This window comes from Varanus komodoensis, unplaced genomic scaffold (genome assembly GCF_004798865.1).
Source record: "Varanus komodoensis strain SLA01 unplaced genomic scaffold, ASM479886v1 scaffold4, whole genome shotgun sequence".
Taxonomy (NCBI): Eukaryota; Metazoa; Chordata; class Lepidosauria; order Squamata; family Varanidae; genus Varanus; species Varanus komodoensis.
Window position 1 is genome coordinate 266,933 of NW_025335941.1, and position 15,222 is coordinate 282,154.

The 15,222-nt window shown below is 37.6% G+C and overlaps 1 protein-coding gene across 5 annotated transcripts in view; it reads left to right on the forward strand.

Moving 5' to 3' along the window:
• CDKL5 (cyclin dependent kinase like 5) overlaps nucleotides 1–15,222 on the forward strand; it is a 71,067-nt gene that overhangs the window by 44,158 nt on the left and 11,687 nt on the right. For 2 of the 5 annotated variants that reach the window (XM_044441819.1, XM_044441820.1), the window contains exons 9-13: nucleotides 1,721–1,910; nucleotides 6,739–6,819; nucleotides 7,597–7,748; nucleotides 8,691–9,717; nucleotides 12,122–12,227. In XM_044441819.1, coding sequence (XP_044297754.1) covers nucleotides 1,721–1,910; nucleotides 6,739–6,819; nucleotides 7,597–7,748; nucleotides 8,691–9,717; nucleotides 12,122–12,227 — 1,556 coding nt within the window. Of the gene's footprint in view, nucleotides 1–1,720; nucleotides 1,911–6,738; nucleotides 6,820–7,596; nucleotides 7,749–8,690; nucleotides 9,718–12,121; nucleotides 12,228–12,314; nucleotides 13,229–15,222 lie in introns of those variants that run through there. The other 3 variants (XM_044441822.1, XR_006415880.1, XM_044441821.1) reach the window with 3 other exon arrangements.

Genomic DNA, 15,222 nt, shown 5'->3' on the forward strand with positions numbered 1-15,222 from the left:
GAGAGAGAGAGAGAGAGAGAGAGAGAGAGAGAGAGAGAGAGAGAGAGAGAGATCTGTGTGAGATCAGTGTGAAATGACCTGCTTCATATAGGATGAGGAAATTAGCTTTCAGCAACAGGGAATTTGGATACTATAGTATCAGAAGAAGGAAATACAGACACTTCTTGGCTTATGAAGGAGTTTTGTTCCTGAGAAACAGAAATTCATCTTTATGTCAATCAAATCACATATAGTCCATCCTCCACATTCAGGGGGTTAGGGGCACAGGACCCCTGAGAAAGTGGAAAAACTGACAGTATCTTTAGGCCCCTTCTGCCCAAGCTCACTAGCACCTCTGTGCAGCAAGGAAATGCCGGGCAGTTTTCCCTTTCCTGATGGGTGAGGCAGGAAGACATATTTGGAAGCCTCCTTCTCTACCCTTTTGTTTCCTCTGCAGATTCTTTGGAGGCCTTTCCTCTCTGTTTTTTTCAGTTCTATCAGGAGATTCTGTGTATTGAATTTCATCTTGCTGCATGTAAAGCACCCCTGAACTACAGCATTGCCTACTTCTAAGGCAGAATGGGTGGGTTTGCATGATTGCTCTGCGTGCCATTTCAGGTCAGCAGGGAAGTGAGCTTCAGCCAGCTCCCTCTCCTTTCCTGTTGATGGGAACAGAGCAGCAGAGAATAGGAGTGAGTTTCTGCCACTTGTCCGTTGCTTGCTTCTCTTCTACCCAGGCTCTGCCTGCTGTTATAGGCTGGTAGGGAAGAAGCTGCTTCAGCCCACTGGACACATTGAGGAGCTGTCATCAAATCCCTTGGCAAGACTGATAAACCTTTCTGCTATTTCTGCCAAGTACCTCTGTATGTTTTTGTGTTTCTCCTAGCCCTGTTGTGTTGTCTAGGCTTGAACAGCATGGCAAGGGCAGAGATGGTTATAAAACCCTACAAATACCAGTAAAATGATTACACTAGAATGTATATTTCACATAAAATAAATCACTTGTGATTTCTGTACCATATAAACTATATTTGCTAGAGACACAGATCAAAAGGGGTTTGTTTGTGTATTTGTTTGTTTTTAATCTAGAGTTCATGCTTGTACTGTCAACAACATTTGTTCTGGTTCCATTCATTGACTTAGTTTCCAGATGTGTAAGACTTCATACAATATCTTTTAACTGAAGGAAATGTTAGACTTTTTAATGTTTTTTGTTTTATAACATTGTCAAGGAGCTTGTTGCTGTTAAACTGTAGGATACTCATTGCTTATGCAATAGCATATCGGTGAGCCACAAACTGACCTTTACATTTGATGTGTTAAAGACATTTGGGTCAGTTCATCCACAAATCCCTTGGAACGGAAAATTAACAAGGGCACTAGTAATTCTGCATTGAACGTCTTTTTTCTTGGTTAATTTTTGTTTGTGACCCCATAAAGACTGACAGGATTACCCAGCTCCATACGTTTCAGTGTAGAAACGAATTTTCCAATGGAAGAATGTACAGTTACTGCATCCCTGTATCACAAATTTATTAATTGAATGGCTTTGTAGTAGTATTACAATTGTAACAAAGAATCTGGAAGTAGGGAACATATGAGAGCTTTCATTCTAAAGGTTGAAAGATTTCTGATGCTGATCATACCTATTCCAAAAATATACTAAAATATAGATTGGGTCTTTTACTATATCTTTTCATCTGCCAAATAGCAACAGCATCCATATACTTTTTTTTTCCAGAGCCCCCTATGGCAAATCTGTAGATATGTGGTCGGTAGGTTGTATACTTGGAGAACTTAGTGATGGACAGCCATTGTTTCCAGGAGAAAGTGAAATTGACCAACTTTTTACCATTCAGAAGGTGCTAGGACCACTTCCAGCCGAGCAAATGAAGCTTTTCTACAGCAATCCTCGTTTCCATGGGCTACGGGTAATGTCTAGCTTAAGTGTTCCATTTATATTTTTAAGTGGTACAGTGATTGTTCAAAACAGTGTTTATCAAAACAATCTCCCAATCTGATGCTGCTTTTGTAATTAGATAGATATATATATAAATATGTATTTCATTTCTATTTTCTACAAGTATTGCAGTGTTCAGTGAGGATTCATGAGGAAAACACCCTATATTGTAAGACTAGGTGAAAATTGCTTGTTTAGTGGTCTGTCTCCAGCTCCTACAAGAGCATCAAAAGTTGCAAGTTGAAACATTTGGCATTGTACATGCTGTATAGCAATTACTGTTTAACAGAACTAATTTGCACATTATTTTACATTAAATAGGATTAAAATCAATATTGGGAAAGTATTGATTGTGCTTTTGTGTGTTTATAGATGAGATTAGCTCTGAGAAATGTTAGTACTGTGCCTTAAACAATGTTGAAGACTGTTATTTAGATAATAAGTATTCTAGAAAATAAGGTACAGAGCAGGTACCATTGGCAGGAGATTTGTACATGTTTCCACCCAAAGACTTGTATTACTAGCTGGATAGCAGAACTAAGCCCTGTTTCATCATCATTTGGAGTAACTATTCTTATGGAAATAGTATACAATGTGCATGATATCTATTTGAACCATCTTTCCTGTGTCATAAGCCTTCATTTTTAAACATTTTTTTCTTGAATAGTCAGAGATGCTATTTGTTAAGAAAATCTTTGAAAATGTTCTAAGACATACTATGTATTTTAAATATTAAACAGTATGTAGTAATGGGCAACTTGTAGAATTAATTGGAGTTAGAATCTAGCTTGCAACAGTTTTCTGACATTTAAATGAAGGGTGCAGTAGGAAAAGAGAATAAGTGCTTCATGCTTTGATCTTTACTGTAATCCTACTGTTACAGATATATGATCATCCCCTTTCTATTATGCTTTGTATGGTCAGCTCTCCTCCAGCTTTCAGCATTTTTTAATCAATGGAGACAAACAGCCTGGATTGTTACACACTATGTTAGAAAATTATACAGTTAAAGAACCTATACTAGGAAAACACGATTCACACTATTAAATTCATACACAGCTATGTAACTTGCCTTAGATCTGGTAGCTTGCAAAAGGATGTTATGTGCCCAAGACACCTTCACAAGCAAATGAGGAGTCAGAAAACTCTGGATAAAATTGTAGAGAGGACCTTCTCTTGCACCATTACACTCTGCTCAGATAGATTTGTCCAATCCTGGAGAGGAGCAGGGGGCAGGTGGAGAACTTGCCAATTTCAAGACTACCTAGTGAAGATTCACAGGCAGAGTATGAGAACCAGCCCACCTTGGAAAGGGAGGGAGACTTTTCAGAACTGGAGTGGCTGGGGATGCAGGAGTGGTACCCAGTCAGGCAAGAACCGGTGACTTGGCAGCCCTGTTACAAAGTGTCTGGCATACCAGGGAGGGCCACCCTCAGAGTGGATCCAGAAATTTTGCTGAAAAGTAGGGAAGGAGAAGTTTCAATTTGGATTCAGCTCTTTGCATAGGTAGATGCCTCTTCCACGTCTCTCAGGGAATGTTAGCAGTTAAGTTTTAATAAAGTAACTGCTCTTCTGAGCCTTTATTTTGAGTCTGATGAACAAGGGAAGTGAGCTACTCATGACAGAAACTCTAGACTGGCCTAAAATAGGTCTATGTGTGAGTGCTTACTATTGACACATCACAGTTGTTTTTGCTGCTCTTGTGGGAGGTGGGAATCTAAGCAAGATTGCTAACTAGATGAATATTTAAATAATTCCCACACTGCATTGTTATAGTCTGGGTGGAGTTGGCTCTTACTTTGTGGATTCCAGTCCTCCCATTGTAAAGGTTGCAAAGTAAAAGAGAATCTGATGAAACATCTTGCCCTAGAATTGCCACAATGCCACTAAGCAGTGCAGGAATATTTCACACAGGCCTCTTTACAGGAGATGGGAATGGCATCAGCCTTTGCATTTAATGTGGAATATGGTCTGATTGCTAACCAGATGGTAAAGCAAATGGGCTTACTTTTAGTTTTGTCAGACACTTTGCTGTACTCATATCTGTGCCAACTTTGGTGGCATTGCTTTGACAGCTTCAGAGGTAGACAGGGCTAGCAGATAATCTAGTCATGATATAGATATCTTTTGTCTTATGTAATCTGAGCTTTGGACAAACTGTTTGGAGGATTGAGGTATACTACTTTCTCTTTAGTTCCTTATCCATCTGACTTATGCAGTCTGTTAGAACTGGGTTGAGTACCTGGATCTCCAAGGTGGTAAATGCTTCCTTGATGGATGGCGAGGTCCACACAATTTTGACAGAAACAGTGGTGAAGCTTTTATTAGAGAAACCAAATCTGCATCCTGTAGTTTTGGATAACTACCACCAGAGCTGCCATTCTTGGAGAAGGTGCTGGAGTGTATGGTAACTTCACATTTCCAAATAGAATTGGATGATACAGTTTATTTAGAACCATTCCAATCAAACCAGCCATTCCAGTTGGACCAGGTTATGTGACAAAAACACAATTTGTCATCCTGATTGATAATTTAGGCTGGAGAATGGACAGTGGGAATATAATCATGTTTGTTTGTTTGTTTGTTTGTTTATTAAAACATTTTTATGCCGCCCCATTCGCCGAAGCCTCGGGGCAGCTTACAACAAATGTTGGCATCTCTGAACCTCTCACATTGTGGCCATCAGTACCATCAACCATTGTTTCCTTCTAGATCATTCAGCTGCATTGGTCTTGGAAGGCATGATTTTAAGGTGGATCTTGCCCATAGTGGAGGAGCAGTCTCAGAAGGTGGTGCTACAGGACTTTAATTCCACTTCATGGCAGTTAGCATGAGCTACAAGGTTTCATTTTGTGCTCATGCTTTTTAACAAATACACAAAACCATGGGGGTTTAATCAGAAGAGCTCAGCTGAAGTGTCTCTCATATTTATCTATACAAACCAGGGAGGTTATTGAACTTGTGAACTAGTGTCTCGGAACTGTTTTGGGATGAATGGGGTAAATAAGCTGAAAGGTTATCCAAAGGTATGGATGATGGAGGTACTTTCAGTTGGGAAACCAAATATTCTGAATGGAAATTTCTCTGGTTTTAGATGGGCTGCCAAAAGACCCAGTGCATAGTTGAGACTCCTTCTGGACTCTGCACTAAATGAGGAAGCCCAGATGGCTGTGGCATCATTAATGCATTTTATCAGTTGAGACTGGGATGCCAGCTGTGGCCCTATCTGGGGAGGATGGCCCTTGCCTCCGTTATCTGTGCACAAGTGACATCCTAGTCTGGACTGCTATAATGTGCTGTACAGTGGGTCTGCTTCTGACAACAGTTCAGAAATTTCAGCTGGTGCAGAATATGGCCACCAGAGGGTTGATGGGGGTGAGATGATTTGCTCATATAACATTCGTACTGTACTAGCTGCACTGGTTACTGACATGGCTATAAGCCCAATTTAAAGGGACAGTTTTTGCCTTTAAAACTTTACACAATTTAGGACCAAATTTCTTGAAAGACTCCCTTCAGACTATCCACCTGTCCATACTCTAGGATTAGCCTGAAGGATTATCGGTTGTCCGCTTGTAAGAGCAGTTGGGCATTGGCTACATATGAGAGGTCGTCTCTGCAGTTGTCCCCAAACCTCTATAATAAATTACCATTGGGAGTCTACCATGTTCTATCATTTCAGGCTTTTAAGAACTTGAAAACATGCTACAATATACTGTGGCTTCTCTTGATATGATTGCTGTTACTGTTTCTGTTTTTATTGTTGGTTTTGTTATTTAAAACTTTTAAAATGGTTTTTATAGCTGCTTTTATTATGTTCTTACTGTTTTATTATAACTTTTAATCACTTGCCTTGGTTTTATATGTTTTAATGTTGTACTCTGCCCTGGGAAGGCTTCAGCCCTGAAAGGTGGCCCAGGAATATTTTCAATAATATGAATGATAAGTGTACAGGATCATTCAGCAATGCTGTATTGAATAATGCCAGCAGGGTACTGTGATATATACAAGTTTCCTTTCAGTGTTATCCATATTCATTGAAACATATGTGTAAAACCTATATTTTGAAACTAATGCTAATTTCATTTGTCTAATGCTGTAAATATTACTAGTCTTTCAAGGACATGTATGGAATTCTGTATGTTTAGAAGAGTGACTAGATATGACATGAGAGCTCAGTGATGTGGATCACTCAATTTTTTTCCCTTCAAGTTAATACATTGGGAGGGATTTATTTCAGCCCACAGTAATCATCTCGAAATCCCATCTGCCCAGCTGTATTGTTACATGAGGGAAGCATTATAATACCTTTATGTTACCCCAAATTAGTAGGCTCCTCTGGGAGTTTAACTGGGGAAAATGGTATAGGTTAGCCCCTGCTCCTCTATAAAGAGCAAGTTTATACTCTTTTCGACGCCAGGTGAAAACCTTTTTATTTAATCAGTATTTTAAAAACTATTAATGTAACAGTCACATTTTATTTCTTTTACCTCTTGGATTGTTTTAATGTATTGATTGTGAGCTGTCCCAAGATGCCTTGCATGGAGGACAGCATACACAAGTTTTAAATAAAATAAATAATAAATAATTGCTTATATTTTGAAGACACATTGGCAGTTGTCATATCTAGCTGAGCTGTGGTCAAGTTATTATGTGCATATGTGTGTTTAGTTCATGAGATCAGCTAGTTGTTTAGTTGTCTTCATTGGTTATGGGTATCCTGTACAAACAATACTTTGACATCTTTTGTAAAAGCTGCAGTTGTGAATGTATATTCTATATAAATTATTTTTATACAGTTCCCTGCGGTCAACCATCCACAATCTTTGGAAAGGAGATACTTAGGAATCTTAACTGGTGTTTTACTTGACCTTATGAAGGTAGGGAAGTTATTGTTCTATGTATTATAGTTTCCATTTCCAACTGCACCCTGTAATTTTAACCCAAGTAAATCTGTGTATCTTATTTCTTAAGATCAGATAATATATCTGCTTCAGACTTTAAAGGTGGTACCAGAGATCTTTCAGGGAAAGTGTGTCGGTTGCTGTGTATTGTTCTAGTTTTTAGAAAACATTCCATTTCTTTAACTTTGTTTTGCCCATATTCTCTAAAAGAATAATTTTACAGATTTACAACAATGTAGAGCTATAAAGGAAACTTTATTTTTAATTCTTATTAATTGGAGTCCTTTGTTAATACGTTGTTAATAGTGGTAATGAATGTGCTGTAATCTTATTCTTTTTACTAAGTGTATTTTCCAGCTTATTAAAACATAGAAATAAACAGAAGTGCCAACATGTTTGTGAAACTTACTATTCAGTGAAATCTTGGAGCCTGATTACTGCTCTCTGCTACAAGCCAGATACTTGTGCTAGGTGCAACCAGTAATTACTGGACCACTGGCTGTCTGAATAGAAATATAGGCATATAGCTTTATCTTTTGGTAGTGGGCTTGTTTTAAAAGCATGCTTAGAGAAGACATTTTGAATACAACATTGATATTTTAAAAAACCTCGATAAATAGTTTTAACTTGTTTTCAGTTGCATATGATATTTGGTAAATATCAAATTGTAAATATTAATTGGACAAATACTTCTGCTTTTTAAATGGTATACAAGTCGACTTTGCTTCTCTAACTTGAATTTCTGTTCAAAAGAACTTGCTGAAACTGGATCCAGCTGACAGGTATCTAACAGAACAGTGTTTGAACCACCCCTCATTTCAAACTCAAAGGCTCTTAGATCGTTCACCTTCACGGTCAACTAAAAGAAAACCTTACCATGGAGAAAGCAACACCTTGTCCAACAGGTAAATGACTGTAAGTAATTAAATCTGTGTCCTTGCTTTTTATGTACTTCAGCCTTTTAAGAAGGCTGAGGAAGAGGAGCACAGTGACACCATTGTCAAACAATAATTATTTCTTTATCTTCAGTAGGCTTGCTAATAATGGAGTTTGTTCTCACACTAGTCTGCATTTCAAATTATAAGACTCTGCCTTGTCTCAGGGAAGCCACTCTACCATTTAGTGCAGTTCTCAGTGGAATCTGACATTCATTGGTGAAGAATACCATTTCAACAGTGTTGAGGGCAGTTGTGCCCTGTCCTCAAAATGAGCTTAGATAGTTCGGTGTATCTCTACAGCCCTTTCCTCAATACAGTTCTCTAAAGGTCTGGATTACTGGAATCATGCTGTGGAGTAAAGCACTGTGTTTTTATGCCAAGTGATTTCTATTTGTATTTTGAGTCCACTGTTCTGGCACTTGGTATTTCTAGACAATACATTGTCAATCAAAAGACTTTGTGCGCCTGTTTCATCATTTCCTTCTTAAAGAATTTTTTGCAGAAATAAAAAAAACCCCAGAGGAGGAGTGGACTATCAGTGGGAGGGCTATGAGTAGAAGGCAGAAGATGCACTAGCACTCTAACTGGTCATGACAGGTCCCCTGCATGATGAAAGCTTTGCAGGGGACCTCCTAGAGTGAACAAAATACGTTTTTTTATCATGTTGTTTTCTTGTTGTGGTTGTCCATTTTGATTTTGTCATGTTGTACCTTGAATAACTTTGCGAGTTCTCTTATTATGAGATTATGGAACAGTTTAGATGTTTCAGTGCCTACAAGTTCCAGTTATTCTGTGAATGCTTACTTGCCATTGCTACAGTGTAACAGATCTAAATACCAATTTTACTGGAGTGATTGGTATATAAAGTTAGAAATTAACATGTGCTTTCTTTGTGTATTTATAATGTAGAACTCAAGCTAGCAAAAGTACTGCTGTGCAGTCTCACCACAGATCAAACAGCAAAGATATACAGAATGTGGGAGTTGGATTGCAAAGAGAAGAGGCTGTTCCAACAAATGAAAGCTTTCTAAATGGAAACCTTCCTGTAACTGCACATAGCCCTATGCTTTCCAAAAAAGCAAGTAATCCGCCTGGATCTGGAAGCAAGGATCTAGCTAATAATAACATACCACATCTTCTAAGTCCAAAGGAAGGAAAGACAAAAACTGAATTTGATTTTAATATGGATCCCAAGGCTTCAGATGGTCCAGGTACAAAATACCTGAAGTCAAATTCCAGATCTCAGCATAATCGCCACTCGTTTATAGAGAGTTCTCAGAGCAAAACTGGTACACTGCAACCGGGAGAGAGGCATAGCCGTCACAGTTATATTGATACTATTCCTCAGTCTTCGAAGAGCCCCTCTTATCGAGCAAAGTCAAAAAGTCATGGGGCTCTGACTGATTCCAAATCTGTAAATAATCTGTCTGAGGCCAGAGTTCAAGTTGCAGACCCCAGCAACAGTAGGTATTTTCCATCCAGCTGCTTGGACTTGAACTCTCCTACCACACCAACACCTCCTCGCCATGCTGACAACAGAACTTTGCTCAGTCCTTCTGGAAGAAATAACAGAAGTGATGGTACTCTTGAATCCCGAAGACCATCTACAAGACATTCCAAAACCATGGAGGAATTGAAATTGCCAGATCACATGGATGGAAGCCATTCACATTCTTTATCTGCACCTCATGAATCTTTTTCGTATGGTCTGGGTTACACAAGTCCCTTTTCTTCACAGCAGCGCCCTCATAGACATTCTATGTATGTGAGCCGGGACAGAGTGAGGACAAAGGGCTCAGAGGGTGGCTTAAGCGTAGGGCAAGGGATGGCAGCCAGAGCAAACAGCCTGCAACTGTTATCTCCACAGGTGCAGCATAAGTCGCTCACAAGATCTGTTGGTTCTTCACGTGAAGACTGTACAGAAGATACCAATAGGGTCAGTTTGAATTGTCAGCTGTTAGAATGACTCTCTTATTTGGTCTGTCTGCCTGAAGAGTGCCTAACCAAATAGCCTTTACATGTTGTCTAACAAAATCTGAATATCTAAAACTGTTCTTTTCCCTGGCCCCAGAAAGCCAATTATTATATATATATCAAAAGCATCTGTTATATAAAATAAGTGATGCTAGTGCATGTTCATGTGTGAATTTTGAAATTGGCTTCATTGGGCTACAAGTTATGTTACCCTAAAGCTATCATTTTTGTCTTGATAATGTTCTTATCCGAGGACAGTTGTCTTTCTGGAATGGTTTTTGAATAGCAGTGTCATTTTGTTCTTGGTGTAAGGGAGGACAAATTTGATGTGGAAGAAATTCAAAGCTATTTTCTATCTATTTGTTCCACTGCTTTTCTAATTTTGAAAAGCAAGACCTAGCACATACTTTACCACTTGAGTTAATATAAGAAAGTGAAGAATTGCACTCAAAATTACTGCAGAACTATTTATTGTCAAAGAAGGCTTGGACAATTTTTTGGCCCTCAGAATCCATCATCTGTATAATACAGCCAGCCTGGTTCCGTTTTGCTTTTTGTTCTTATTCAAATAATAAAAATAAGAGGATTTTCAAGCGCATTGTGATCTCCTTTCAGTTTTGGAGGCTATAAGTTATGCATGCTTTCTCTGCTTGTCCATACTCTTTGTGACTTACACAGAAAAAAGAACCAACTATTTGATTTCTTTGACTAGTTCTGAATTAGCCAAACCTCTGGCTGTCATGAAAGGGCTTCAAGATCATAGTATTGCTTCTTCCCATGCATTCTCACACATTGGTCACCGTTGTTAAGAGATAAGTGCAGTGATTATTTAATTCCTCCACCTGATAATTGAAAAGTTAAATTCTGTCTCAGGTTTCTACGTGACAGAATGCTGCCTCAGTACATCCAGAAAACTAGGATGTCATGGAGAATACTAGGCTACAATTAGTATAATTTAGAATAGGAGAAGACCACTTATGCTTGGAAAATGAAAAGTACTTTCTGAAAAATTAAATTAAGCAAATACTTTTATGGAATGTGGCAGTATATAGCTAATGGCAGGATATGGCAATGTATATCTATTGGCTTAGATTACTTTAAAAGAGCATCAGATACATTCACGCAGCTTCCCAGAAATATCAGTCTATCAGCTATTGAACATGGTTGCTTCACTAGCTGGATCCTTGGTCTGATTTAGATGTAGAAACTGATTTTATGTAGACACTGGAAACTATCAACATTATTTGCCTTTGCAGCCAAATTTTGTAGTAGTTGCAGTAATTTGTTCTATACTTTAAAAAAAAAGGAAGCAACAGAGAGGGACCATTAGTACTACATGGTTTCTTAGAAGCAGTAGCACCTCTAATAAAAAGGGTTGAGAGGCAAGGAAGCAGAAATAGAAGGAAACAGAAGGAAGGAAATCATTTGGGTCTTAATATGAAATAAGCAATTGTTCTTTTGTGTTTTAGGGGAAACTCCCCACTTATAAAATATGATAGTATTTTTTCTGTTAGGACACAGTTTCACATTAATATGTAGTTCATGGTATAAATGGATGGTATTTCAGGTGAGGGAATTTGGGGATATTTGATTTGGTTAAGCCTTGATTGATTGATGGATGGATTGATTGATTGCTTTTATATACCATCCAACTACTAGCATGATGTGTTAGAATGCATTGGATTCCAACTACGTATATAAAGTCATTCAAAGGAGTGCCCTGTAGGCTAAGATTTCTTAGGTTGCTTAATAAGATTCACATTTTTCTACTTCTAGGCCCTCTCTGCTCAAAGCTACTTACCAAAGTTTTGAGCATCATTACAAGTGTTGTTCTAAAGCAACAACTAAGCAACACTAAAGCAACACCATTTGGGCCAGCTTGTGGAACTGACATTTGGTAGTTAGAGCCAATGAAGGAGAGTTGATATTCTAGCACTACTTTACTGCATTTCAGAGCATGTATTTATGTGTGATTGGGCCTCTAGGATAGAACGAATTAGAAATTAGAAATAATTATGTTTTTCTTCTAGTTGTTATCTCTAGATTGTCCAGAGTTGAACAGAATGGAATCTTATAGGAACTCTAAGGAAATCATAGTTCTCTCTTTAATTCATGAAAAACTAAATATTTTTTAGTTTTAAGATGCTTAGTTTAGATAAATGACTGTCTGGATAACTTCTTAATGTTATGGCTTTGGAACAAATACTGTAAACACAAAATTATGTGCAGTTGAGTTTCATTTTAACAAATAATATAAATAGAGTGAGTTTATGTACTCTCTGTGAATGCCTTGCCCTATTACATAGCATTGGAAGACAGAGCAAGCCTTTTAGCGTAATTAATTGATTTTTTTTCTTTTAATTTAGGGTGGAACTTATCATGATCAGCATCCAGATGATGGAGTATCCACAAAAGAAAATAGGCTTCTGTATAATGATCCTGTACCTAGGAGAGTTGGTAGCTTTTACAGAGGTATTTTTATCTTATAGATCAAAATGTCTACCATTATCTTAATACAAATGACTACAATTTAGCTGGAGAATTTATCTCTTTCTCTAGGCAGAAGAATCTAAGAAAACTGGAAGGAATCTTCTGTCTTTGGAATATTAGACAAGACATAAAGATGACTGGCAATACTTCCATTTTGGAAGCTCTTCTTACCCCCGTTTTGAAACTTTTACTTTTGCTTGTGAGGTGTGGCAGCATCATTAGGCTTGCATATTTGTGTTGCTTTTCTCCCTGTTCCTTGACTTTGTGTTACTTCATTTGGAGAACATAGTAGACTAGAAACAGTAGAGCAAAGTTTTAACGTTTCTGCCTATATTCAGACATACCAACAAACCATGTTCTATTATGAATGAAACCAAGGATCAAGTTCAGTCAGTGGGGTTTTAAATGCATAAATTTGGGCAGGATCCAACTGTGTTCCATGTTAACCCTAATGATGATGTGCTAGTTTAAACAGGTGCTTGCAGTGTAACTTCATTAGGAGAATGAAAAAACTCCACCCATGAGGTTAAAAACTATGATATATAATGGGGTTCCTTATGGTAGGGATCCTCTACCTTAGCATATATCTTTTTAATCTGATTCTGTTTGTGAAGCCCAATTCTTTGTTGATGGGTAGTACTGACAATGGCCATTAATGGTCAAAATTAATTTGATCAATCAAACTCTTTATGTCTCATTCAGACATAATGATAGACTAAAATTTTACCTTATTACGAGAATCAGCCTAGATAAGTTTGGGGTGATGTGCCCCTTCCTTTCTTTTTTCCAGTGTTGACATAAGGAAGACTTGGAGGTGTTCCTTCAGTTTTCAATTAACCTCAGTTTACTAGTGCAGTCCAATCAGTTGTTCAAGTTTGTGTAATCATATTAATACTAACATTTAGTCCTACCTGTATCCTTCAAGGTTTCTTCCATCATATTCTTTCTTTTTTATTTTCTTAACATATACAGATACATAGAAGAAAAAATAATATAGACAGAACAAACTAAAATAAAGTGAACAAAGTTGCCAAGGGAATTTTAAACAAATCTTCTCTCATCATATTCAATTTTTTTTAATATGTGCTTTTATGATGTGGAAAAAAATCAATTAAAATAATAACAAATCAAAATACAGCTTCTTTCTCTGTTATGTGTGTCATTGTACTAGTGCTTTCTTATTGTTAAGAAAATGACATTAAATGCTGAATGTACAGGGTGTAGAACTTGAATGAAGCTTGACGATATCTTATTTTTTTCAAAAACCTCATGTCTACCCATAAAGGTAACTAGGGTATCTTGGACTTATTAATAATTATCTAGATTTAGTTCTCTTTGAGCATAAAGAACTAAATCTACAGAAAACCTGGAGTCTCCTGCTGAAGGTAAAATGGTGCTATAAAGGATTAGTTATCCAAATTAATCTGTTTGCTAGTGTAATGTATGGGTGGTGGTGGGGAGTTCATAAACTTCTGGAAAAGTTCAGTTTGCCATTTGTGACAGCATAGTAATATATGACATCAACATTTAGCCAAGAAATCTCCAGTGCTTTGGATCCAGTTTCTCTGTTGTATGGTCTTCAGTATACAGATGGATTATTTTGTCCAACTGATCAATAAGCTTACTAGGAATAAAGTAAATTGGACTTAGATGCATAGTATCATACATAGGCCAGAGTGCGATTGTGATCTCTGCAGGATTACTTTTGTCACCATCTCTGGATCCTTGCTTCTGTTATGATCACATTGATCAACTCCTTTATTTCTCCAGTATGGTTATTACTTGGAGAGTAGTTTCTTATGATTTGGACTCAATGCATCTCACCAGTGGACTCAATGCATCTGTAGCTGTAGCTGCTCTAAGAGTTGTGGTGTTGAGTGTACTCTTCTTTAACTGCTAGCTTTTCATTTGTTTCTTCCTGGTACTTTTCCATTTTTGTGGACACTTGCTGAATATCCTTAATTATGGGTTCAAGAAGTATCTAACATGGCAAAACCCTAAAATAGGAAGCTTAGCTCTGTCTGTGAGGACAAAATGTTAATGAGGCTCCTAAAACTTGCATATATATGGTATGTTTGAATTAGCTTAAGAATTAGCTTAAGAAGTGATGCTCATGTACTTTTGTAAGTTCTCAGCTGACTTGTATTTCAATACTTATCTTTCCTTCTTTCTCCTTGTCTTCCTAGTGACTTAACCTTTCTTCTTTTTATCTCTTTTGCTATAAGTTTCTTGAAGCCTCTTTTATTTAACTTGTATATTTGTAAAAAGGTAAAAGTGATAAAAATTACCAACTTCAAAAGATACAGTGTTTATTCCATGGATCCGTAATATCTGCAGACGGTCTACCCCTGAGCCATATTGTGATTGTATCATTAAATAGAAATTGATTGTACATACCTGTACAGCCATTGTACTTAACTATTCCTCCATATTTTGCTAACTTTGTTTTATAGGTGGAATGCTACTTTCAGAAGTAAAATTATTGTGACTGTTTTTCACCAAAATCTGGTTCTGTTGCCTTAAGAAATTTCATCTGCAATCCTATACACACAGGGAAATAAATTTCATTGAACCTTTTAAAGTGAATGTGTGTAAGAGTGCAGTGTTAGATTTGTCATACAGCTTGAGAGCTCTAGCCGTCAAAATTGCCTTAAGACGATACCTAAGAATTATACTGGAGAAACCTCAAAAGTACTCATAATTTTTAGAATATTTCTAGGTCAGTTAAGGGAGCATTCCTGTGATGTCTAGACATTGTTTGAGGAGCCAAAGACAGCTTGAATTTCCAGGTCTGAGGAATTTGAATTTCTAGCTGGAGCTCCCAGCTGGCCCAGAGAGAAACACGTTGGCTACTCTCCAAGACTGGGAAAGCAACCTCAGAGAGGGGTTAAGGTGGAGGCCTGGCAGGCCAGCATGTGAGCTGTCTTAAAGTTGCCCCATCTTCCTGCTTTCCCCTTCTGCAATGCTGTTACTACAA